This window comes from Suricata suricatta, chromosome 10 (assembly GCF_006229205.1).
Source record: "Suricata suricatta isolate VVHF042 chromosome 10, meerkat_22Aug2017_6uvM2_HiC, whole genome shotgun sequence".
Lineage (NCBI taxonomy): Eukaryota > Metazoa > Chordata > Mammalia > Carnivora > Herpestidae > Suricata > Suricata suricatta.
The window spans coordinates 94,384,359-94,411,138 of record NC_043709.1 but is presented as its reverse complement, the minus strand read 5'-3'; the positions used below and the strand labels follow the sequence as shown (position 1 = coordinate 94,411,138).

Here is a 26,780-nt window from a genome sequence, read left to right as displayed (position 1 = left end):
AACATTCAGACCATAGCAATGACTGAGTGAACTGATTCCAGGGCTCCCAGGCTGGTTCAATATTTGAAAAGCAATCAACATAATCCACCATATTAGCTCATATTATGTTGATTGCTTTTCGAATACTGAACCAGCCTGGGAGCCCTGGAATCAGTTCACTCAGTCATTGCTATGGTCTGAATGTTTGTGTTCCCTCAAAATTAGTATTTTTAAATTCCTTTTTTTTTTTTTAAGGTTTAATGGTATCAACTGATGGGAGAAAAAGTTTTAGACAAAATTCAACACCAATTCAGCATAAAAACTCCCAACAAACTAGAAAGTGAGGGATCTTCCTCAACTTGATAAACAGTATCTAAAAAACCTTACAGCTAAATTTTACTTAATGTTCAAAGACTGAATGCTTCCCTCCACCTACCCCATTCTCGCCCAATATTGAAAGCAAGGCAAAAATATTCACTCTATTCACTCTTAACCTATATAGTATTGGGAGTCATAGCTAGCTAGTACAGTATGGCAAAAAAAGGGAAAAGACATGGGTTCAAAAGGAAGAAATAAAATGCCTGTATTTGTAGATAACATCATGAAAATCCCATTCCTTTCTACATAGAAAATCCCCAAGAATCTACCAAAAAAAAAAAAATCCTAGAACTGACAAAAGGAATTCATTGAATTTGTAGGATACCAGGTCAACATATAAAAATCAATTGTATTTCAGGGCAACTGGGTGCCTCAGTTAGTTAAGCAACTGACTTGATTTTGGTTCAGGTCATGATCTCATGGTTCATGAGACTGAGCCCCGTGTGTGACTCTGTGTGCTGACAGCATGAAGCCTGCTTGAAATTCTTTCTCCCTCACTCTCTCCCCTCCCCATGCTCATGCTGCTCTTTCTCTCTTTCAAAATAAATAAACCTTTAAAAAACTCAACTGTATTTCTATATACTAGTGATGAGCAAGAGGAAGATTATTTTTTTTAATTTTTAAATGTTTATGTATTTTTGAGAGAGAGAGAAAGAGATGGAACATGAGCAGGAAAGGGGCAGAGAGAGAGACATACACACACCGAATCCGAAGCAGGCTCCAGACTCTGAGCTGTCAGCACAGAGCCCAATGAGGGGCTTGAACTCATGAACCATGAGATCATGACCAACCTGAGCTGAAGTTGGACACTTAACTGATTGAGCCACCCAGGCACCCTAGGAGAAAGCTGATAAAAAAACAATACCATTTGCAATTACTAAAAACAGAATGATACACTTTGGTAGAGATCTAACAAAATATGTACAGGATTTGTATGCTAAAACCAAAACACTGATGAAAGAAATCAAAGCTCTGAAGAAATAGACACATACCATGTTCATGGATTAGAAGATTCAACATCAATTTTCTTCAAATTATCTATGAATTTAATACATTTCTTATAAAAATCCCAGAAAGACTTTTTGTAAAAATGGATAAACTTATTCCAAAACATACATGGGGTGGCAAAACAAACAAACAAACAAAAACCAAACTAGAATAGCTAAAATAATTTTGAAAAAAGAATAAAGTGGGAGGAATCACTTCACCTAATTTTAAGATTTACAGTACTTAAAGCAATGTGTTGTTGGTGGAGGGAGACAAACTAGACCCATAGAACAGAATAAAGACACCAAACTCTCATGAGCATGGCCATCTGGATTTTAGCAAAGCTATAAAAGCAGTGCAATTAAATAAAAATAGCCTTTTCAAGAAATGCTTCTGAGATGATTGGAAATTCATAGGCAAAAAAAATAAGAACTCACCTTAAATCTTACATCTCATACTAAAATTATCTCAAGAGGAAAACAGAAAAAAAAATCTTCAAGACAGGCTAGGTGAAGAGTTCTTAGACATGACACGAAAACTACAATCCCTAAAGAAAAAAATAATTGGAATTCATCAAAATTAAAACCCTTTGCTCTACAAAATGTGGTGTTAAGGAGGATGAAAAGACAAGTCACAAACTGAGAGAAAATTTACAAATCACATATTTGACAAAGGACTCATATTTAGACTACATAAAGAACTCTCAAAACAGTTTAAGCAAAAACAAAACAGTGAAATAAAAATCTTTTATAAAATTAGATATGAATAGACATTTTCCAGAGCATAAGTACATGACAAATAGTCAAACAAATATATTCAACACTATAAGCAATTAGGGAAATGTAAGTTAAACCCACAATAAATATCAGCACACACCTACTATAGAAGTGCTAAAACTTTAAAAGTGACAATACCAAATGCTGATAAGGATGTAAAGAAATGCTCATACGTTGCTGCTGCAAATTAAAATAGTATGTATTTGTTTGCTAAGGCAGCCACAACAAAATACGACAGACTTATACAATCAAAATTTACTTTCTCACAGTTCTGGAGCTGGAAGTCCAAGGTCAAGGTGCCAGCAGGTTTGGTTTCTCTGGAGGCCTCCCTTGGCTTGCAGACAGTGGTGCCCTCTTGCTGTCTCTTCACATGGCCTTCCTCTGTGCCTGCAAACCCTTTGTGTCTCTTCTTTTTAGAACAGCACCAGTTCTTTTGGACCAGGGCCCTACCCTAATGGCCTCACTTTAACTTAATCACTTCTTTAAAGACCAAATCTCCAAATATGGTTACACTGTGGGGTATTGGGCGGGTTAGGCCTTCAACATGAGTTTGGGAGGGATACAATTCAGCAATAGCCATTCTGGGAAATAGTTTAGGAATTTAATACAACACGTGGGTGTGTAGACACACACCACACATGCTATTCCCTATATTTTTATTGCTCGAGAAGCTGTCTCAACTGATGAAAGGGACTTTTACCAGTGGTTGCCATGTCCATCCAGTAGGCACAGGAGTCATTTCGAACCCCACATGTGAAATCTTCTATGAATTAAACAGTGAGATCAGTGCAGGAAAGGATACCACGGTACTAACAAAGCAGTAATTTCTCAGCTCTTTAATCACAATGCCTCCATTCTAAAATGCTTTCAATAGAATACCACCCACCAAACCAGGGAAGGGTACAAACTAAGCAATCCTCTTCATGTCACATTCCCAGTGTGGATTTCAGTTCCATGGTAGCTTACTGTCCCTATTGTGAAAATCTGGGTGGTTCTGGAGCTTATCAGATGAAATGCTTTCACCCTAAGAGCATGATGAATGCTGAACAAGATTACCTAACTTTTAGAGATTTATATCAGCCTGTTATTTCCTTATTTCCTTTCTAAATTTTTCTTATTAAACAAAAAAGACACTTAATGCTTTAATATACAAAATCACTCCTCTGAAGTCAAGAGATTAAATGTTTTCTCTCCTTTGCAACTGAAACCAAGTACTAGTTTCCAGAAGTTTCAATCTGCATCAGCTCTAAGACTGAAAGAACTATACTTAACTTTATTAAAGATTTATGAACTTTATTCAAAAATCTCAAAGTATTAGTCTGTATAAATAAATACATTTTTCCATTCCACTAAGAACAGAAGTACTTTCAAAAAGTGCATGCTTGGGGCATCTGGATGGCTCAGTCGGTTGAGGGTCCGGCTTCAGCTCAGGTCATGATCTCACGGTTCCTGGGTTCGAGCCCCACATCGAGCTCTGTGCTGACAGCTAGCTCAGAGTCTGAAGCCTGTCTTCAGATTCTGTGTCTCCCTCTCTCTCTCTGCCCTCCTCTGCTCATGCTGTGTCTCTCTCTCTCAAAATTTTTTTGAAGTGCACCCTTACAACAAATGCAGGAGCCCCTTACAATGACTGTGTCAACTGAGCTATTTGTGATAGAAAAGCACCGAACACCACTCGTGGCAAATAATAAGCATGCAAGTATTTTGAGTGTAGTATTTTCTCAGCAGGTGCCATTCTATCAAGTATGCAAAACTCATGAGCTTAATACCAATTACACATAATGTGTGATCACCAGATTATAGCCTTCTAGTTAATCTCTGGCTATGTTCTCACCCAGATAGCCTGTCTCTTGATAAAGCAACTCAGGTCCCTGATGCCTTGCTGTAAAAACAAACTTATTTCAGGCTCATCTCACATTACATCCAATTCATATTCTTTCTTCTGCACCTTCAAAGTGTTTTAGGGTTGTAAACTTATGTCCACTACTAAAGACTTTCCAACTCTTTTGCATTCATTGTTACATTGTTTTTTTCCTCTACACATAGAATAAATGTAACCCAGAAAGGATCTTAGAACTATGAGGTAAGGATCTTAGAACTATAAGATAAAATATTTATGCTTGCAATTTTAAAAAAGCCTCAATATCTAATAAGAAGGCTGCCAAAATTACGGACTGCTATGTAACTGAAGTGTCGTACGGCCAGCACAAACAAGGAGAGGATTCTACCATTGCTGATCATGGAAAACCAGTAGAGATACCAGATGGGCAAAAATTCTCAGTGCCAAGAAGTATAGTGTCTTTTGTTTGTTTTTGAATGTTTATTTGCTTTAGAGAGAGAGAGAGAGAGAGAGAGAGAATGAACAGGAAAGGGGCAGATAGGGACGGAGACACAGAATCCAAAAGACTCCAGGCTCTGAGCTGTCAGTAGTACTGAGCCCGACACGGAACTCAAACTTACGAGCTGTTAGATCATGAGCTGAGCTGAAGTTGGCCGCTTAACTGACTGAGCCACCCAGACATCCCAGGAAGTGTATAGTGTTTTTTAAGACATTTAAAACATGTTTGAAAGGCTCCATAATAAAATTGCTTAAAATGAGCAGGAGCAGAGAAAAAAGCTACAAAAGAGCACCAGCCAGGCTGTAAACTTATCCACAGGGTTTAAGATGTTACCCAATGTTTATTAGAGTACAAACGATTCCTTCCCCTCTTCCCTGAATTTGCATCAGTTTGACACACACACACACACACACACACACACACACACACACACACACACCAGAAATAGATTTAAAAAAAATACTACCTAGTTCCCTTGAGGGAATCAGAACTTGGATAATGTTTTTCATAAAATACTTTTTTATACCTTTGAATATTTTTATTCTGTGTCTATTACCAACTTTTTTTTTAAATGTGCAAGGCAATCCAAGGTTCTTCAACTGTCCACTTCCCCTTGCTTGCCGTTTCTTAAACAGGCAACTATGCTCCCTCGTGTGGGCGTCACATCATTACAGAGATGTAATCATCTCTGCCTGCATTGTTCTCTCTAGATTCTCAGCTGGTTTCTGCTCTCCCACCCCATGACCCCACATATACACTCATCATTTAGAGACCTCTCCCATTTAACATAAAGGCACCTCCTGCAATTACGCCAATCCTTACCCCGTTCTCATGTTTTATCTTTTACAGTATTCATTGGCACCTGACATTAAATTTCACATTTATCTATTTGTTTATTCCCTGTATTGTTAAAACGCAAGCTTGTTGGGACTAGAATCTTCTGTTGGTTTATTCCCTCCCAGCCATTCGAATGGCACTTGGCACAAACCTGGGGCTCAAAATGTACCTGATTTAAAGGATCTGCAATTTGTGTAGTGTGTCTAAGAAGTAACTGCACAGCACTGATGGACATGTACTGTAACATTTCTCAACTTGAGGGTACCACCTTCCCCTGTGGGAAGAAATCTGTAGTGCAGTTGGAAAGAGCCTCTTTTCTGAAAGACACATAAACATACCACACAGCAGTTGGCGCTGAAGACCTCGGGTTGGGAGTTCAAGGTTAGAACTACCAACTCCTTCATTTATATACAGAAAACTGTTAACCTAAACGCCATTGGGTCACCTCAATGAAGATTACTCAAGAGACAGAGTACCAAACAAAACACCCAGACATGACCTTCTTCATTCCCAGCTGTACATTCAAAGAGGAATCTTGGATCTCAAGCCCAAATGCCTACATTTACCAAATGGCACAAATGTACCTTTAGTTCGGTGGAGTTTACTATTATGTGAATAAAGTGAGGGCTGGGCGGGTGGGGGGGGGGGCAGGGAGGGAAACGGAGAGAAAACATATGCCAAGATAGGAAAACATACTCCAATTATCCATCTTTTCCTTTCAAGGGTAAAAATTTTATTTTTGAGGAACTTCATACTGCACATTTTTAGAGAGTCACATAAGAAAGCAAAAATGTTATTCTCCCCTCATCCTAGAAATAAATAAGGGCATAAAATTTCTTTTTAAATCATGACACTTAGAAGTTTAGCACCAGCATCCAAAATGAACAACAAAGGGAAAAAAAAATAAAAGCATTTACTATATATTTCAGATTTCTTTGGTTGGGGTTCTCCCTATGTGGTATTAATATTTCTTCTTTCAATTCATATTACCAAAACAGTAAAAACCAGGAAAAAAATATAAACCTAGTGGTTGCTGAAACTGGGGAGGTGGCTCTCTCTTCCTGTGCGCAGGCATTCCCGGGATCTCAGCCTGCCAGAAAACATGGCTGACGTCTTCCTCTTGTAGTTGTGTTTCATAAAGAATAATCGTAAACATTCTAGTGTCCACACCTTGGTTCTGAGTCTTCCACGTTATTGCTTGGACATTTCTTTGGTGTTGGTAAGGTCATGGTCTGTTTTTGCGCTTTATTTTTCTAATTGTCATTAATTGCTTAGGTCACCTGCGGGAAAAAAATGAAGCCAAACGTAGAGTGACAAGATGTCTGAGAGTTAAGGAATAAAAAGGCAAAAAGTAGGCTCTTCATGTAATGCAAAAACCAGGATTTCACAACCTCATCTATCCTTGCCCCTACAGATCTGTACATGACACATTTAAGAAGACGTTTTTGTAAACCAGAACATTCGGTACATAGTAAAAATTGTTTAGAATTATAAAAAAGTGGGTGTCAGTGGAGCTCAATCAGTTAGGCATCCAACTACAGTCGTCATGTCACAATTCAGGAGACTGAGTCCCGCATCAGGCTGACAGAGCAGAGCCTGCATGGGATTCTCTCTCTACCTCTCCCCAACTCATGTGCACTCTCTCTCTCAATATCAACGTTTCTTTTAAAATTACATAAAAGAAAATTACCATCAGGAAGCCTTTTCAAATAAATGATACTGCAGTATCAATAATTCTTCATAATTATTTTGGTGGTTGCACCCTATCTCCTAACATGAATATACACAACACTGAGCTACTTCCCAACATCAGACAAATTATAAATAGTACAAATACTTGCTTCCCTGTATTTTGGATCATTTCCTTAGAAGCAATACCTAGGATTAATGTAGAAGGTTATAGCCAAATGACTGATACATAATTCTTAGTCAGTTAATGCAAGCAAATTTAAATAGGGACTTTATTCCACACAACCCATAGATAAATCTAAATATCCCCAGCACAGCAAATGTGAGTTTTATAACCTCTTTTAACTAAAAAAAGCTAATTGTTTATTTAATAAAGGGCAACAACCAAGAAATATTCAAAAATCTAAGTCCCAGGAGTGAGTAGGTGAAAAACTCAGAATGAAAACAACTGTGGCTTCTAAATTCCTTGAGGAGTGGCTCTACAGTTGGGTTAGTCTTTCTAGTTCTGTTTCTACTGTGTATATAATGTTTCCAAGATCTTTACCAAGAAAACAAATAAGCCGGAAACATCAATAAAGAGAGCAAGCTTACCTTTACAGGGAGGTTACTTTACTGCGCCCTGTTTAAGCACCTTATGCATATTATCTCACTAAATCTTGGCAACAACCCTGGTGAGTAAGTCTGGTTGGCATCCCTGTGTGACCAGCAGGAGACATTGCCGGGGCAGAGGACAGACAAACTGCTCAATATCACCCACCAAATGAGCAGTAGCTCCTGCCCTGAGTACATAAACCTCTTGGCTCTCGCTCATTATTATACTGCATGGCCTCAAAATAAATTACGTTAGTGATCAAAGGGAGAAGGGAAGAAACAAATACTGTTCTGTAGATCACAGGCTCCTGTTCAAACTGGCCACTAGGTGTCAGTAAAGTAAAACTTTAAAAACTTTTGGGAGGTATTAATATTAAAAATTGTGTCTAGGAAAAAAAAATTGGCCATCAGTAACTGTCAGAATGCTTATGCCCCTTTCCCTCCTCCCCAGAACCTAACAAAGCAAGGTCCAATCCCATATTTAGCCACTAACTCTGCTCTTTGTGCAGAATCCTAAAGGAGAGGAGGATTGGTCCAGATGAACCACAGAACTAGTTTGGACTCAAGCCAACAATGCTTAAAAGAAAACGGCAACTCAAGGCCGGGGCCTCCCGAGCTCTCACCTGCTGATGGTAGAGGTGCCTGGGAGCCTGGTGTCACTCAGCACTGCTCTGCTCGGTGGCGGGAGCGGGCTTCTCAGATGGCGTTCCACCTGCCTTGGTCTAAGACAGACACAAAACCACAACCCAGAAATTAACTGACCCAGTGACAACGGGAAGTTTAAGACTAAAAGGTCTCAAAAGTTGGACTCTTCCTGCTTATGAAGGCAAATCAGTCTGCAAGATAAACCACTTTTAAGTAGGAGTCAAAAATTAGGACCACAGCAGAATGGCCAATATATGGCAATGAAATACCACCACTCTGTATCACAAAGTCTGATACACAGTGCTTTCAATGCTTGCTGAGAGAGAGCGTCCTCTCCGTAAATGCTGTCCTGGGCTCTGAGAGCCTTCAATCTTTTAATTCTGAATCTCCATCAGCACACGTAACCCTTCAATTTAAATGTTCGGCTTGTGTTATGTACAGGATGTTCTTTCTTTCTCCATAATACATACATGCATAGATCTTCAGTAAAACATTGAAAATATTATAATATCTTTCATATACAGACTATACATGAAATACCTATAAGTGCTATTATATACAAAATTTGAAAATATAAATATAAACTTACATAATATACACATACCTATTTAATGTGATCATAGTAATGATATAAAACGTTATATAATTGTCAGTGGTAACTGACAACCACCCTTCTGATGGAATACTAAATAAAGTCTGACGTGATTACGGACGAGCTGGCAACATCCCCTTCCGGCTGGCTGGCGTTACCTCTTTGCCATCTTGTGCAGGAGCATTAGGAGCACGGGGGCGACGCCGGTAGTTGTACGGGCGCCGGTACACTCGGCGAGCAGCCGGCTGGTTTGAACCACTGGCCGCTTGTTGGTTCTCTTTATCCTCAGCCTCTCCAACGGCGGGGGCAGGTCGGGGGCGAGGAGGGCCTCTAGAACAGAGAATACAAAAGAAAGAGCAGTGCAACAGGATGGGGGGCCTCAAGACTGATCTTTAGTTTTTATCTTTATCTTTATTTTTTTTATTTTTTCACTATTTATTGCTAGAATTACACACAGGCTGGGGCGCCTGGGTGGCTGAGTCGGTTGAGCATCCGACTTCGGCTCAGGTCATGATCTCATGGTGCATGGGTTCGAGCCCCGCGTCAGGAGCCTATTTTGGATTCTGTGTCTCCCTTTCTCTCTGTCCCTTCCCCACCCACACTGTCTTTCGAAACTAAACAAATATTTTTAAAAAAAATTAACATAGGCTGTTGCAGCAAATAGAACAGAGATTTTGTGGAAGGAAAAAAACCCTATTTTTCCACCACTTCCTCGCTTCATCTGAATACCTGTTTTTGGTGAACAAACATATACTGGACACATACCATGGTCCTGCCAGCCACTTGACAGGCACAGAGGATAGGAAGAAAAGTGGCTCCTAGTACCTGCCCTCCATGAAATGAGTTTAGTGGAGTCTTGGAGGGATTAAACATGGAAGGAAAACTAACATTATTTTGTGCCAGAGTCTATGTTGTTATGTCTTTGGGTTAAATATTTAATTTCAATGCTAATTCTGTGAGCTGATTTCTAGTGAGAAAACCAAGAGGCTGTAGAGAGGGTAAGTATTTAGTTGAACCAGGGGGAGTGCTGCTTTTTGTAGGTGAAAGAAAGTCAAGTGTAACTTTCCCAAGATCACACAGCCAGGGACTGACCAGGCAGGAACCTACATAGACCAACCACCGTCTCCGTTCTGGTTTTGTTAGGAAGTTTCTATGAAACCTCTTATTTTGGAAGTCCTTACAGTTTAATCAGTAAGAGCGATTATGTCTAAACTGGAAAGAATCCTGTGAGGAGAAAGAACACAGACTGGTATACACCCTTTCCCAAGATAATACATTCTTTCAATAAACCCAAGTTGCCAAACCTCAAGGTGGTATAAATGTTGATCAGGAAGGAAGGTCTACTTTTTTCACTGACATCAAGGACCAGGTAAAGGATGAAGAAGGCTTATGATATAAAGAACTTTAGAAGCCTCCGAGGGAGTCTAGCTCAATTCAGTCGTCACCGGGCATAAAGCACAAAAATCTACTCCTTCACGAACAAAAATATCATTGTAGCAATAATATCTAATATTTACTGAGGGCTTACTATATATATATATATATATACATATATATATATATGTATATATATATATATATATGAGGTACCGTTATCTTAGATTCATTAGTACTTTAAAAAATTATAAAATATTCCTTACTGTCCATGGTAACTGAGTCTTAAGGGTCCAGGAACCTCCCAAAGGAGACATAGCCACTAACTGCAAGGTGGGAATTTAAACACAACTTGATCTGTAGCCTGACTTAACACCTAGACCACCTTGGTGATGGGAATAGTCAGGATCTCAAACACTCTCTGGCACTCACTCACATCTTCCTTTCTCTGACACTAGCACCGAACAAAGGCCCATGGATTCACTTTCTGGTTATCTCATTAAATAGAACAAAAAATTAAGTTTTCATTTATATCACATCAAAACTAACCAATACAAATAACAGTTTTGCACAAGGACACTGAAGTATTTTGTTACATGGGGGGCAACGTCCCATGGCCACTGGCAGAGTCCCTCTAGAACTCAGACCTATCGTCAAAGCACCCAAGTACTTCTTCTAATCACGTTATAGATCCATACAACAGACTCACAACAGTCTCACCCATCAGGCTGTCGCTCACAAGTCCTTCCACTGGTTGTCAGGGAACAGGTCACATACCTCCGGTACCGTGGGCGGTAAGTTGGATTTCGATGAGCCGGTCCCTGAAGTTGGGTCCCATCTGGGACTCCCTCCTTCATCTCTCCAATTTCACCAGCCTACAAGAAGGCAGTGAGAGCTGAAAATCAATGTCATTCCACCAGATAGAAAAGAGACACAGAGCACAGAGTTGCATTCAGATTCTTTAAGTAAAAAGTAAATTGCTTCATGATATAGCCGAGAACCCTCAACCTTAATAGTGAACTGTTCATGGATTTAGATCTTTGTGAATGATAAGAAAAACTCATTTCTAGTACAACAGCCTTTTGTGTATCACAGAGCACCTAGTGTTATTTTGCAATACTATTTTAACATTTGCTGTGTTCTATTTATCTCTACCATGAAAGAAAGAAAAAAACATTACTATAAAAGGAAATAGAATGACGTATTACATTTGAGCAATGAGAATCTCTTCCACTTTTCAAACTCAGACCCACTAATTTTATGAAGAGGGTATCCCTTCAACCATTAATGGTTTCTACATTTAAAGGTTTTCCCACACCTCTTAACACCTTCTGCTTCTGATTTCTTCCTTCTATTTGCATTTAATTACAATTAAAAAAAATAAAGTTAGACTTCCTTGATGATAAATTTATTTTAAACTGAGGGTATAAAATTCATTTATTGTGGAACTTCCAAAGGAAAAAAAAAAACAACTAAAAACAACAAGACCCACCAGACATCTCCAAAATTCTTTATAATGCAGCCACATCTTAACCTTTTTTCTCAACTCTAACATCATTTACTTCTCTATATTCCACTAAGAAAAGAAAGGCCATCGGCAAATAATTGCTGCATTCTTTCACTCTCAAATCTACTCACCTACCTGTGCTTGCTGTCATTATCTTCTCCTAACCCCGGGTAAGTGGTCCAGGCCCATATCCAAAGCCAGGCCCTCTCTCACCTCCTAGAACTCTTTAACTCTGTATCCCTCCTCCCCCTTCACTGTATACTTTCCCCCCTTCTCTATTCCAGCATTTCCATCCAGGTGTATAAACATGCTGAAATAGCATCCGTCTTTTGCAATTCTTAGAAAATAATCACACACTTACAGAAAAGTGGGAAGTACAAAATCTAATCCTCAGGCCCTATTCAAGTATCAGCAGTTGTCCCAATAATGTCCCTGATGGCCAAGAAGACCCATTCAGAACCATGCCCTGAATGGAGAGCTCTTTGCCTGAAACAGATGGACACTAACTTGGCTTTCGTGACCTTGAGGCTTTTAAAAATTACAGGCCAGTTATTTTATGCACTATCCTTCAGCATGGGGTTGTTTGGTGTTTCCTCAGGATTTAGCTTATGTATATTTGGCAGGGACGCCATAAAAGTCATGCTGCATCCTTCTCATTGCATCCTGTTGGGTGGCATATGGTTTCAATTTGTGCCGTTACTGACAGCGTTCAAGTTCAGAAGCAGTTAGGGTGGTAGCGGCCAAGCCCACTCTGCTGTACATTTCCTCTTTTCCTCTTTGTAATTAGTGAGGATTTAGAGAAGTACTTTCAAAGTGTGAAATGTTTCACTGCTCACCAGATTCTCAATATATTCGTTTAGGTATTTATATCTGTACAGACTCATGGTTTTCTATTTTATTCAATGAGTTATAATCTGTTACTATCATTACTGGCCAACGGGAACCCTTCCAAAGCTGGCTCCTGTCCCTCTGACACGTCTCCAACATTCTTTGAGTACTTTCTTGCTTTTTGGCACAACAAGATGTTCCGGGCTCATATTGTACTTTCTCTGGCCCAGCTCTGAAATCAGCCACTTCTCCAAGAGAGCTTCTTTTTATTGGAGAATGGTTTTTAGAAACGAAAACTTGGAGGCCAGGTATGCTCGATGTTACTAAGGAGTTGCTGACTTCAGGCCTTTTCTGTAGACAGAAATAAGGAACACACATATACAAATCCACAGGGGACCAATACAGGATAGAGTTACACATATATAAGCATGTGTATATGTGTGTGCCTGTATATCGTGTGTTGATCTGTCCATCTAGAGTGGCTTTCGGAGTAAGTTGCTGGTGAAGGAAGGGCTCGGGAGGCCAGGAGAGAACTTACTAAATCGCAAAACAAAATGAAAGCAAACCAAAATCTTGCCCTGACCCCCTATCCTCCTTCCAGCTACCACCCCATTTCTTTGAGTTTCTTTACAGACTAGAGGAAAACCACCATCACCACAGAAGCCTCCTCAAAGGAGAATATAAGACCTCTTCTTCCTGGCCCTTTGCCCTCTTGAATTCATTCTAATCAGACAGAAGGCCTTTACCAGACCACTAACCTCCAAGTCACCAGACCCAGTAATCAACCCACAGCCTGGCTCCCTCCTCTCCTCCTCAGCATCTGACACAGCATTTCCTTCTGGAAATATGTTCTCCCCACCTGCTCTCTCTCACCCTCCCAGACCCTTCACGTTCCTCATCTTGGAGAAGTCGGTGTGCCCCAGGACTCGGTCCTCGGATCCATGTTCAACCTACACCCACGTTACAGTTAATCCCGTCCTGTGCCAGGCCTTTCAAACTTCCACCTCGTCTCGTCTCCCCTCCTCAGGCTCCCTCCGGCCTCTGTCCCTGCCCTTCCCTCTGCCATCCATGGCCTTTCCCAGTACCTAAAAACCTGGCTCCTTGCTTGATTTCTGTCTCTTCTCAAACATGACCGCAAAGCCTTTTGTCCCCACCTTATCTAAAATGACACCTTCCTAATTCAACCAGCATATTCCCTCTTGGCTATGTTTTATTTTTCTGCCAACTTCACGTCTTCACTTGGGAGGTAAAATTTAATGTGGGGGACGGGGAGGGGGTGCAGTCAGGACAGAGGGAGGGGGAGGTGGATGAAAGATCTCCAGACTGTTTCTGCCTTTCCCCTAAACCCGATCTTTATTCAGTTCTCCTGTATTTGTTTAAATCAAAAACCACAGAGGCATCCTTGACTCCTCACACCGCACATTCCCTCCATCATCAGATGCTGTCACATCGAGGTTTAAGATATTGCCAAAATGTGACCACTGAGCACACCCCCACCGCTAGTACTCTCATCCGTGCCAGGACCACCTCTGAGGAGGGGCCTATAGCAGCCGGTCTCCCCCACTGTCACTGTTGCCTCCTGGGGTCTAGCTTCCAGAAATAGTCCGACGGGCTCTTAGACACGCGTCTTCCCTGTTGAGATCCCTTCACAGGCTTTTCGTCACATTTGGAGTCGGTCGGCAGTCCTTATCAGTCTACCAGGCATGCTCTATCTGCTCTAAGACATCCCCCTCATGTCATCTCCTAGCCCTCGGCCTCGCTGCCCCCACTGTCGCGACCACATGAGCCTCGCTTTAGTTCTCTGAACAAGCCAAGCTGCTTCTTCCTCAGGCATCTTGATTCACAAAAAGCAGACAGAAAAAGCAATTAATAAGTGGGAAGGATTAGAGTTTACTAGAACTAGAATGGGAAGGAAGAGCATCAGCAGAGACTGAGTTAAATCAAGCCCTACAACTTCTTGCCACGTGACCTCAGGTAAAGGTCGTTATCTTTACCTAATACAAAACTATTCAAATCTCTCCATTTGTAACAATACCAATGAAAATATGGAAACCACTGCCAATTGCATAAAGCTACAGGGAAGACTAAACGAGAATAGATTTCAAATGTCTCTCACTTAGTCAATGCCAAATCATTTACGCTCCCTTTTCTCTGTCATATAGTTTTTTCTCAAACAACTACAAATTGTTGCTATTAGTTCAATAATTAAGTTAGATACTATCTTTGGGAAAAAAACAGAAGTCATTTGGTCACGGGTATATCATGCTATATTATGTCCTTTGTACACGAGGGAAATACCATTGGTCCGTATATTACCATTTTTTCTGTGGTGTATCCAGTATGTTTCAGTTTTTATATAGTAAAAAATGTTTGCAAAGCCTTTTCTATTTGACCTCAATATTTAACACCCTCAAGATCTTGCTATACTTCTAAGCCATTACACTATCTTGAAGTCACCTAGCTACATGGATGAGAGTTTTAGGAATTTTCATTTGATGCTACTGATTGCCCTAAGCAGACCTCTTTAGTCACTGACCATCCAAGCATGGGATGTACTAGGAATATTTGAAAAATGTTGAAGGAGTCTAAGGACAGCTTTTATTTCATATACGGAACAGGTAAGAAATTCACCTCAAGTTAAAACAACTCCGTGCAATTATCAGAATAAGCACATGTTTTCCAGAATTAGTTTTCCACCACCTTTGGCATATGATGTTCTACATAGCACTAAAGAATCCCTTTGTTCTTAACCTTCAGTTCCTAAGGTGAAATATACTTTCAACAACATAGAAAAGAATCATGTTCCCAAAAAAAGATACACACGGATGTACAAGATACTAAGAAAGATTATTTCAGGAAAGTACTACGAATACCCTAAAAATAAATGTGTACTACAATCTCCCTGACTCTTCCTCTTCTGATTTCCTAGAAGCCCAAAAGAACTGCCCCACAGAAACCTACTTTGCCCCCTGTGCCCAATCTCTCCATATATGCAAGTCTACTCGCTATTTTTAGCACATTCGTCAGGGACAGCTGTTAAAGAGTGGAAGGGAAATAACAAGAAGCAATGTAGAAAGAACAGTCATGCATGATGGGTTGGGAGATGGGTAGCAAAGAACAGACTGAACATAATGTTCAGTCAAAACACTTCGGTGAAAAACAAAACAAAACCAAGGACACTCAAAGGAAAAAGCTATAGCTAGTGATAACAAAAACCGACGTCCTCTCCCAAGTTTTCCAAGTTTCCTGGGAACTGCAGGAACTGCAGAGTTGGTACAATGGTTATCAATTAGAGGTCAGGTCCACAATAGTTATACCAGTATTTTTCAGTAAAAAAGGAGAATCAATAACCAACAATCCGCACAGCTACATTAGCTTTTCCATGACTACCACCTCGTGACAATTTAAAAACTTTATAAATTTCCTCTATCCTAAGGCATGGAGCTAAACCTTCACCTTTGATGTGATCATTATAGCCCCATGGGAGAGGCCCAGTATTATCCCTGTTCAGTGGATGAAAATTAAATTCGTTTTTGCCAAGGCTCACAGATTCAAGTTAGCAGAGACAAGATTCAAGTTCAGGTCTGCTGACTTCGGAGTTCAAGCTCTGAAGGCGTAACCACCTGTCTGTCTACTTTAAACTGTCCCGTGTCCACCAGGGTGCCCGACTAGAGGCGTGGCTGCTGTGGTTATGCTTTTGGAAATGTGGCTGGAAGGGCAGCTCTGCAAAAGCAGACTAAAGGCCTTGCCTCAGCTTTTGCAGCAGCGGGAAGCCGCAAGCAAGGCCTGATTTCCGGAGGCTGGTGTTGGAGGAGGAGGAGGAAGAGGAGGCAGAGGAAGGACGGAGGGGTGAGGACGGCTGAAGAAAAGTCCCAGGTGCAATTTTACCTGCATTCTGTTGGGATGGGGAAAGACCCGTGAGCGACGGTCAAAGGTCTGTCCCACGTGGTAAGGCGGGAACCGCCTCCGGTACTGAGGGCGGTACTGGGGGCGGCGCAGCTGACTCCGGGCCCCAGAGAACTGCCCGTCAGTGGCAGGGGGGTCAAATCCTTCACTGCTGCCGCTCCCTTCCTCCTCCTCCTCCCCAGTGTACTAGCAAGCAAAGAAACAGAGATTCAGAAGAAGTTTCAGCAAGCACAGAACCAAAGCACACGGCTAGGGTGAATATCATCACCAAAAGAAAAACCAAACCTCCCCCCAAAAAAGAATAATCCCTTCTGTTCTACAGACAAAATGCGTTTAACCCAGGTTATCACGTGATCACCTGGGATAACCGACGTTAAGATTAAAGTAGATCTGTGCAGATAAAACATTAAGAAGCAGAAAAGCAAGAGCAATCAATCTATAATGAATTTATGAGTCCTCTAATTAGAATTGGTGAACAGTGGGGGCAGTGGCTGGATGGCTCTATTGGCTGAGCGCCCAGCTCCTGATTTGGGCTCAGGTCATGATCACAGGGTCCTGAGATTGTGCCCCATATAAATCTCTGTGCTGAGTGTGGAGCCTGCTTCACATTCTCCCTTCCTTCCTTCCTGTCTCTCTCCCTTTGTTCTTCTCCCCCACTCATGCTCGCTGGCTCTCTCAAAAAAGAATTGGTGAATATCAGTTGAACAACCAACCAAAGAAAATATGTACATGGTTGTTAACAGTTTAATGGCTCCGTCTAATGTGTGTGTGTCTCCCAACATTTGCTATCCAATGGGGCAAAGTCAGGGCAAAGCAAAAAAAAAAAAAAAAATAGTACACTGTGGTGTTAACAGGTTTGTCCTAAGAGTCTTACCTTCCTGTAGCAGTTCTCAAAGTGTAGATAGGGTCTCTAAAAACAGTTCATGGCTGGAGGGTGAGTACCCAGTTCAAACGACTCTTATGATGGTACTAGGATACTATTTGCCTTTTCCCCCTCTTATTCTCTCATGGGTTTATGGAGGCTCCAAACAGCTACAGTGACATGTAGCTTCTTAGCTGGCTGACTGCTGAATGAGATATGAAAGCCAGCCGGCTTCTCTGAAATCAAGCAGAGATCTGCAGAACTATGAGGCAACACTACTCTTCTCACTCAATTTAAAAACCACTGGGTGGCTCCTTCAGTTAGGTGTCTGACTTCAGCTCAGGTCATGATCCCACGGTTCGTGGGTTCAAGCCCTGCATCAGGCTGTGCTGACAGCTCAGAGCCTACTTCAGATCCTCTGTCCCTCTCTCTCTCAAAAATAAACAAACATTAACAATATTAAAATTAAAATAAAAGCCCAGTTTTCATTAAAAATGTTATTTATACTTACGTGTAATGAGCTTCTTTTCAATTAAATATCTTTTAAATGTCTGCTTGAATTGGTAACAGATATAAACACACATAAACGAAACCTCTGGGATCACTGATAATACATAAGCATATAAATGGGTCCAAACACCAAGAAGTTTGAGAACCATGACTTATGGTATGATTTTCTTTATAAATAAGGAATAAAGTTTTAATTGCACTTTTATAGTAATAAGTCATAGATACAGGCAGTTTCTAAATATAGGCCTTATTAACAAAGGAAAGTTTCAACTATAGCGTCATCGAGTCTAATTTCAGAAAAATCAAGCCATTCTACACTTCATAAAACCCATATCAGCTACAATCTACAGCTGTATAAAAACATCTTAGCATCAAAAAGGTAGAAGAAAACCCCACATTATTAGTGTAGAAATCATACACCAAAATAATAAGTGTGAGACTGCATGAATTATTTTTAGGTTATTCTGTATCTTTTGCGTTTCATACAGCCAACTCTTTCACTAATTACCTTTCAAAATAAGAATCATGGCGCCACCACTGCCAAACACGCTCTTGAGAGACACTTAAGAAGCTCTCAGGCCATCAGGATGTCCCGACAGAAAACCTTCTTTACATGTACTTTCAGAATTTGCAAAGTTTTATTTCTAAATATCCTGCACATGCAGCACTTCCCAATTCCCAGTTAAGGAGAAAACTCTTAAAAGAAAAATTTCTGGCTAACGTCTTTCTGCCGCTTTTACTTCTAAAGTCACCTAATAATCAAAATACAGTTGGCCCTTGAACAATGAGAAGGTTAAGGGCGCCAACCCCCATGCAGTCAAAAATCCAGGGTAACTCTGAACTCCCCCAAAGCAGCCTACTGATGACACGCAGTCAATTAACACCTATTCTGTATGTTATGTGTATGATCCGCTGGTCCTTCTAGTAAATCAAACCACAGAAAAGACCATGTTATTCAGAAAACCATAAGGAAAATATATTTATATTCATGTACTACATTTACCAAAAAACATCTGCTGTCAGGGACCCACACAACCCAAACACGTGTTATTCAAGGGTCAACTGTCATCACAACCAGAGTTCTGTGAATCTGACAAACTTGGAAAAGTTAACATGATATAATAAATGCTACAGGAACTCATCCCTTCTCGCCACCTGCTGCCCAGGTTTTTATTAAAAACCAAAACGGATAAGTGGGCCACCTGGATGGCTCAGTCAGTTAAGCGTCCAACTCAGTTCAGGTCATGATCCCAAGGTCCTGGGATCAAGCCCCACACTGGACTCCTCGCTGAGTGTGGAGCCTGCTTAAGATTCTTTCTCCCTCTGCCCCTTCCCCACACATACATGCGCTCTCTCAAAAAAAAAACTTAAAAAAAAAATCAAATAGGATAAGGAAAACATGAATAGGAAAAATACAAAAACAGAGGAGGGGATGGGAAGATGGCTGAATTAGGTGATGGGGATTAAGGAGGGCACTTGTCATGGTAAGTACCAACTGTTGAATTACTATATTTCACACCTGAAACATGCTAATATAACACCTTGTGTTAACTAACTGGAATCGAAATAGAAACTTAGAATAAAAATACAATAGAGAGCAGTAAAAGAAGAAAAGAAGAAAATACAGAAAGAGAAAAATAAGACATCATCAAGGTAGCTGATAAAAACCAATTTGGCAGGTGCCTAGGTGGCTCAGTCGGTTAAACATCTGACTCCTGATTTCAGCTCCGGTCATGATCTCACAATTCATGAAACTGAGCCCCGTGTCAGGTTCTGCGCCGACAGTGTGGAGCCTGCTTGGAATTTCTATCTCCCTCTCTCTCTCTCTCTGCCCCTTCCCCACTCGTTTGCACGTGTGCACACTCTCAAAAATAAATAAATGAACATTTAAAAACTCCATGGAGACAGGGTGTGAAGATGACAGCATGAAGAGTGAAAGCATTCAGGTAAGCAGAAAGATATAAATCTGTCAAAGCATAAGAATAAATCATTCTCATTTTGCATACATTTTTTTTTCTGGTAAGATTTTCCAGAAGGTTTTCTTGAATGATACGCAAAGGCATAGCCTAGAGCTCACAGAACATACCAAGTTTTATTCTAGAAGTGCCAATCTCAAGTATTAATTCTAGAAACCTCAAAAAAGGACTCAAATTTAATAGGATCCTCATGGCCACAAATGAATGGGATTCTTTTTGGGTGCCTTGAGTATACTTAGAGAACTAAACCATCTGGAGAATTACTTAGTGCTTCTTTACTTTGAAATAACAGGAAAATGCTACGCTGAGTAAAACAGCTACCTAATCGAGGTAAATGAACACTTCTGCGGTCAGTGCTGGGTTTTTGCCTGTTCCTATGCTATCGCCCATTCCCCCTTGCCAACCCAACACGTCTTTTCTTAGGGGTCAACAGAGCTGGTGCCAAGAGATGAACAGTTTTAAGCCAGTCATGGAACCCGAGTGCCCCTTTGCCAGTGAGTGCCCCTTTTATCTTTTTCTGGCCAGATAAAAGAGCCAAATAAAGAGAAAGGCCTTTGGACTGGCACAGCCGACCTTAATTAAGCCTTCTTCTTAAGAGATAATTGTCTGTTGCTTGCGGCCAGATACGTACAAACTGATACAAACCCCTGCATGGCACGTTTCCAAAGAGACCTGTGGCTGTGCATGATTCCGGGCACCACAAATTTTCCATCAAGCCCAGATCATCCTGTGCCTCCAGGGGAAGATAGTTATCTGCTCCAGGTACATGCACTTTCCTATTTCTCTTTTACACTTTCAAGCACCAAGACAACATACATTACGGGGAGGCCCACGGCGCCTGCCATAGTAGCCACGTCTGAAACGGCGCCGGTCAGCAGCATAACGGCTCCCTTCCACGGGAACTCCATCTGGTCCAGTCACGTTGGCTGCTTCTGCACCCTGAGAAAGAAGGTCAACAGAGATGGCCTCAAAATTAAAAAGAAGCTAAACTAACCCTCTCCACCGTTCCCATAAAAAAACCAGCCTTGGACAGTCAGGATGTTAAAGCCTGGCGGAATGTACCCACATTTCCTACTGTGACCTCAAATACACACCCAAGTGTTAATAAGGTGGGCAAGGTGCTTGGTGTCCTGATTAAAATGTAGTTTCTTTGCTCACACAACCTAAGCTTTCCCTTCTTGTTGGTTACACTAAGTTCAAAAGCAGCACGTACCTCTTTAAAGAACATACACTGGTAAATATAATGCGATTATAAAAGAAGTAACAGTGCTAGACCAGGAAGAATATTTCTCCATGGGAAATAAGTGAGATGTTACCTTCTTAGAAAAATGCTGAAACCTAGATTATTCTAAGAGGCACTAAGAGACTAGCTATTCATGGGCTCGAGTGGCTCTGTCCAGCACTGAGCTACCGAGAGGAAAAATTTTTCCTAACCTCGGCAGCAATGGAAGAGTCCTTGATTTAGTAAGACATAATTTCCACAAGTGTAGTGCCACTTGAGACAGTGTTAGTATCCTTCAAACACACTTAAGTGTTCTTATTCTCTTATGGACAAACACATAAAACAATGCAGATACAATAATTCAAAAACATTAAACAAAATTCAGACAAGAGATTCAAAAGAGTGTATTTCACATTCAACATAAATTTGTAAAACCTCAAGTCCTGAAAACATACAAAGGTAAAATTAGCCTGGCGAAACTAAAATTTAAGAGTTGGATGGAATAACAGAGATCACTCTAGGTCAGCATTTGCTGGTGGATGATTTTGAAACTCCAGATTGCAAGACAGCTGAGGGACCACATTAGTAAATCATTTAAATTTCTACATTAAATAAATGGGGTGCCTGAGTGGCTCAGTTGGTTAAGTATCCAACTCTTAATTTTGGCTCAGGTCATGACCTCTCTCTGCACAGTCATCACGGAGCCTGCTTGGGATTCTCTCTCCTTCCTTCCCTCCCTCCCTCTCCCCCACCCCCATGCTCTCTCTTTCAAAATAAATAAACTTTAAAAAAATCTTTTTCCCCAAAGCAACTTTTTATCTACTTGTAATACTGTAAGAGTTATGGGGCGCCTGGCTGGCTCAGTCTGTGGGGCATGTGACTCTTGATCTCAGGGTCATGAGTTTGAGCCCCATGTTGGGTGTAGAGATTACTTTGAAAAAATACTATAAAATTTCAACCTACATTGGAATATACATTTGGTACCAAAATGCATCCTTTAAATTTTGAAAAATTAGCTTCTCCCTCTAAAACTAAACAGGGCTCTCCATCATTTATTAAATGAGACATTACAACGTCCTTTTACAACAGAGAACATTTATGATGATATTCAATAATCAAAAATTTTTTACTGAAAAGTCACTTCTGTCAAAAATCCAAAGCAATGTTATTTCATAAGAAGCTGAGAGAGTACTTACTATGCAAGAAAAACCATGTGCCAGCACACCTTGATACCCAGCCACAATATTCTCACCTTCTCTCCCTCAACCACATCAAACTCGACAGTTTCTCCATCTCCTACACTGCGCAGATATTTCCGTGGGTTATTCTTCTTGATGGCAGTCTGTCAAGTGAACAGAAAATTCTAAATGAAGGGTATGTCAATATTGGCTAGACTTCACCTTTCAAGTTTACAACGTATGTTATTACTTTTTGAAATTATTCTCCCACTCACCTGGATCATCAAAACAGTAATTAAAAAAACAAAACACCGAAAAACTATGTCCCACGTTACTTTGATTCATGGTATCCTTTGAAACTCATCTTGGTAGGTGGATTAAACAGAATGTGTAGTTGCTACATACCTCTATTATAACCTGATCGTGATGTTGGAAACATTAGTTCCCTCAAGCCATTAGGCATCTAAGATTCATGTACCTCTATGGGTTGGGGGGAAGGGGGCTTCCTTCACGAAGTCTTGCTTAAACACACACATACATTTTAGGTGGAGAGACTTCTATAGACAAGAGAAACTGCTAACCTCAAAAGGGAGTTTTAAACTAAGCAAAGGAGAGGAGGGCTGATGAAGAATAGAGAAGAGGAATTTTAAAATGCGGGGGTGGGGGTAAATATTTCTAATGGAATATACGACACTACCTCAGCAACTTTACTGATAATCATAATCTGGCTTCTTCTCCCCCCACCCCTCCATTTCATGGATAAGGAAACATGAAGCTGGTAAGAGATTTTGCTGAAAACATAAAGATACAGCTTTGGGAGTGGGGGGAGACTGGAGAGTGCAGGCAGGCTGGGTAGGGGGAATTCATATCCCTAACGCTGTATTTATGATATTTATCCAATATTTTCCCCATCACACCATTTGTATCTCACTCATCCCTACACATCCTGTGATAATAAATTAATAGTTTAACGAAGATGTTCTGCTCTGCGCCATTAACCAGGGGCCCCTCAACATCTGCATATGAAAGGGCCTCCCCTTTGCAGCCAGAGGAAGGGAGAGAATAATTCCTGCAATGATTTCCCATGGCTTTCTCTAAATAGTTAAAGGGGCTCTTGAGTTTCTATGGAACTAGGTCAACCTTATTTTACAAAGCGATTAGGCCTGTGTAATCCAGCCCTTCCCTTACTCTGAGTGGGAGGGAGGAGGGAAAGAAATGAGCCAATAGGGGAGAGACCTCACCCTCAGAGGAAGAAAAGGCGGCTCAGGACAGGGTATCTGCGCAGTTAGATGGCTCAGCCATTCCAAATCCAGCCCCTCCCTGCCGGCTCGTTCCCTTTTTCCGGTTCAACTGGGCAGGCCTCAACACATGGAGGTGACTCACCACACAACCTCATGGGGGCTGGAATCAGGTCAGAGACACGCAGGCTAATGATGCTGGCCACCAGGGCACAAACGTGTGAGGTCCCTTCACTGCAGCAGTCACCAAACACGAACTTCTTAACCCCAAAGGTCTATCTATGAACCTGTAGGTGGCCAAAGCCACACTTTTCTTTCAGTCTGTGATAACTTGAAAAGTCATTGTGTCTCAACCACAACAAAAAACTCCCAATTAGCTAGGCGAAACTGAAATATATCCCATCAAGCAGACACATAAACAAAAGGCACTGCAACTAGAGAGCTTAATCTTAGATATTACTATCCCCGGTCACCACACCCACCCGGATTCACCCAGAGACTAAGAAAACTAGATGCTTCACAGAGCCCTGCAGGTAGCCCTGGTGTTAGGACCTGACTATATTTTCCTGTTACCCACTAAGAGCTCCCCACAGACTTAGACAATTTGCTGACAAATAAATATACAAAAAGAACAAGGGCAGGCATTTCTTTTTTTAACCAGCAGTTAAAAAGTCCAGGATGCATAATGAAATAAATAGCATCCTAGGCCAGGAATGTAAGGAAAGTCAAAGACATCAGTCGCCAAGAAGCCTGTTTCCCGTATTTTACCCATCTTCTACGTCTCCTTCGAATCCAAGGGAATGTGGACTTTTGACCTGGACATGTGCTAACCATGCCTCATTTTTACAGGATTGAGGGCTATCCTGGGAATTGGGGAGTTTTCCCATGTCTTGGATACATACACCCTAACCATCTGCTTTGCTGTGCTATTTACTTCAAGTCGGAACCACTCTGGTAGAAGAGCTTTCACCAACACCCATCCGGGGCCAAAGCCAGATCTGTTCCAGCCAAACACTGAAGAGGAACCACAAAGTCAGGAAAATAAGATGCTAGCATGGGAACCTAGTTTTGCTAAGGAGTCAAAGGCTTTAAAAATGAGCAACTGGTCTAACTGAGTATGACTCTACTCGACTGCAAGACTAAAAAGCTAAAAGGATGGGACAGAAGAGTTTATGGGCCAATCCTAAAATGCGGAAGTGTTGTCTCTGGCCAAAATAAAATCGTACTAAGAGTTTAGAGTGTAATAACGGTTTACAGGGCTTCATTTTGGAAAAGAGACAACAGCAGATAACAGACCCCCGTCTCCTCACACAGCAAATGTAACATTTATTATCCCTCTTACCTGATGTACAAACACATCTTCTTTGGTGTCATTTCTGTTAGAAGACAAAAAGTTCACAGATGAAAAGTACTAGGTTTGGGGGGAACTGAAAAAAACAGAGGTTCTATGAGTTTAGATCCCAAGACCTCAAAATGGCAACATACGTTTTTGTTTATCCCCAACTTAATTCAGAGGCCGAGAATCAGTCCTTGTTTAAAACTTGCAAACTGAACTCCTCCAAATTACCAAGGTGCTTAGATCCAAGGGTCCGGATTCTACAGAAACATCCCTTCCCTCTCCTCTCCTCCTCGATCACGTGGAATGTAATCAGAGCCCGAGATTTCCCTCCCAGTAAAAGCAAAGCAAGACAGTAAAAGGACAGGGCACAGCTGTGAACTAGGCTCTCCTTACACTGAAACCTAAAACAGCACCCTCCCCACCACCCTGCCCTAACTCACCCCACCCCCCACCAAATCAGATAAGGAAGAAATTAAGGAATTTTTAAGGAGGACGGGGCAAAGAAAACGACAATATCACGTGAAAACATCACCAGCTCCCAGCAGCCTACAGTGGTGTTCTCATTTCCTACAGGGTTAGACTTTGTTACCATAGTTTAAAGAAAACACTACACTTTCTACACAGGACTTGGGCCAGACCTGGGTTACAGATCCAGTTCAATTACTCACTATGTGTGACCTTAGGAAAGCTGCTTAACCAGTCTAAGACTTCATTTCTCCATCTGTGAAATTATGGATATGGTCTCAATTATCCTAAGTTCCTTCCCATTTCTCTTTTTATCTCCCTCACCTTTTTTCTTTTAATGACCGAATTTTTAAAAATTTGTTATTAACCTGTAGTCTGGAAGTGTATTTTAATTAATACTGAATAACCAGTAGCTTAGGAATGAGAATGTTCACAGCGCTTACAAATCTTAAAACCTACTCCAGCCATCAATTAAAGACAAAACAAAACTTAACATAAGCCATTTGAAAAGTCTGGTAAACGATTTATAAGCTGCTAGTGCTATAAAGTAAGATGCATTTAGAACACGTATAGAGACACACGTACCGATTTATAAATCCATATCCATTTCTGACGTTGAACCATTTGACAGTGCCAAGGACTTTGGTGGCTAAAACAAGATTAAGCAGATAAATTAGTATCTGACCTACAAAGAGATAAAGCTCATATGACAAAGGTCTTGATAGCATTCCATAAAGCCTAAACATACCTGTGGAAACCATTAAAGGCTTAATTCTAAAATATATTAGGAAAAGTAAATACAGCAAGGGAAGGTAGCATAGGAAAATACTTCTCAGAAGTCTAAGCCTTTCTTCCTTGTTAAACTTTTTAGTACAGTCATAAGGAGTGGTCATAAAGTCTATATATTTCTGCAATAATTAAAATTGAGAAACATTATAGAAAAAACAAACAATACTCTTTATGATTACAGTTTTAATGTGGAAACTTTTTCTAAGGACCAAAGAAGGGTCTGATGGAAGGAGAATGTAGACAGATGAACAAAGCTAAGTGCCAATGACCCCAACACATCACTTTCACACTGTGAAATGTTAGGGGAACTTTAGTAGGTGAAATAGTAGCTCCTTGTTACTAGCTAATCTACAAAGACATAAAGTAACTTGTCTAGCTGCCAGATGGGGGCCTATCAGAGGAGTCAAAAGTAATAATAGAACTGATGCTGTCTCAACCAGTTCTGTACTCACCACCCTGAGACATGAGGTAACAGGCCTTTCCAAATCACAGTCATGAATCTGGGTGTCTGTTTCACTGTTTACCCTACTCTGCAGCTGGGGAGAGTTAAACTCATCCCTTTTTTTAATCTCCCTCTTTACCTTGATTGTATCTACTCTCCGTTGTGAGGAGGACCATTTCTGTACAATGTCAGTCTCCGACACAATTCAAGAGAAGGGATCTAAACAAACAGTATGGTCCTATAACTTGTACTTTGTACATTCATATTTATTTCAGCCATCACGTATGATTTGAGAAGACTCCCTTGAATCAGTTGTAAATGCCAAATTCAGAAC

At 40.8% G+C, this 26,780-nt stretch overlaps 1 protein-coding gene across 1 annotated transcript; it reads right to left on the bottom strand.

Moving 5' to 3' along the window:
- Window positions 1–5,997: 5,997 nt before the first annotated feature.
- Window positions 5,998–26,469, bottom strand: YBX3 (Y-box binding protein 3). The gene is made up of 10 exons (XM_029955545.1): window positions 26,457–26,469; window positions 25,801–25,900; window positions 24,754–24,787; window positions 22,248–22,337; window positions 20,590–20,712; window positions 16,408–16,611; window positions 10,962–11,059; window positions 8,969–9,140; window positions 8,197–8,295; window positions 5,998–6,573 (listed from the first exon to the last, which is right to left on the bottom strand). Exons 1-9 carry the CDS (start codon window positions 26,467–26,469, stop codon window positions 8,230–8,232), a joined length of 900 nt encoding a protein of 299 aa, XP_029811405.1. The 3' UTR covers window positions 5,998–6,573; window positions 8,197–8,229.
- Window positions 26,470–26,780: the final 311 nt, after the last annotated feature.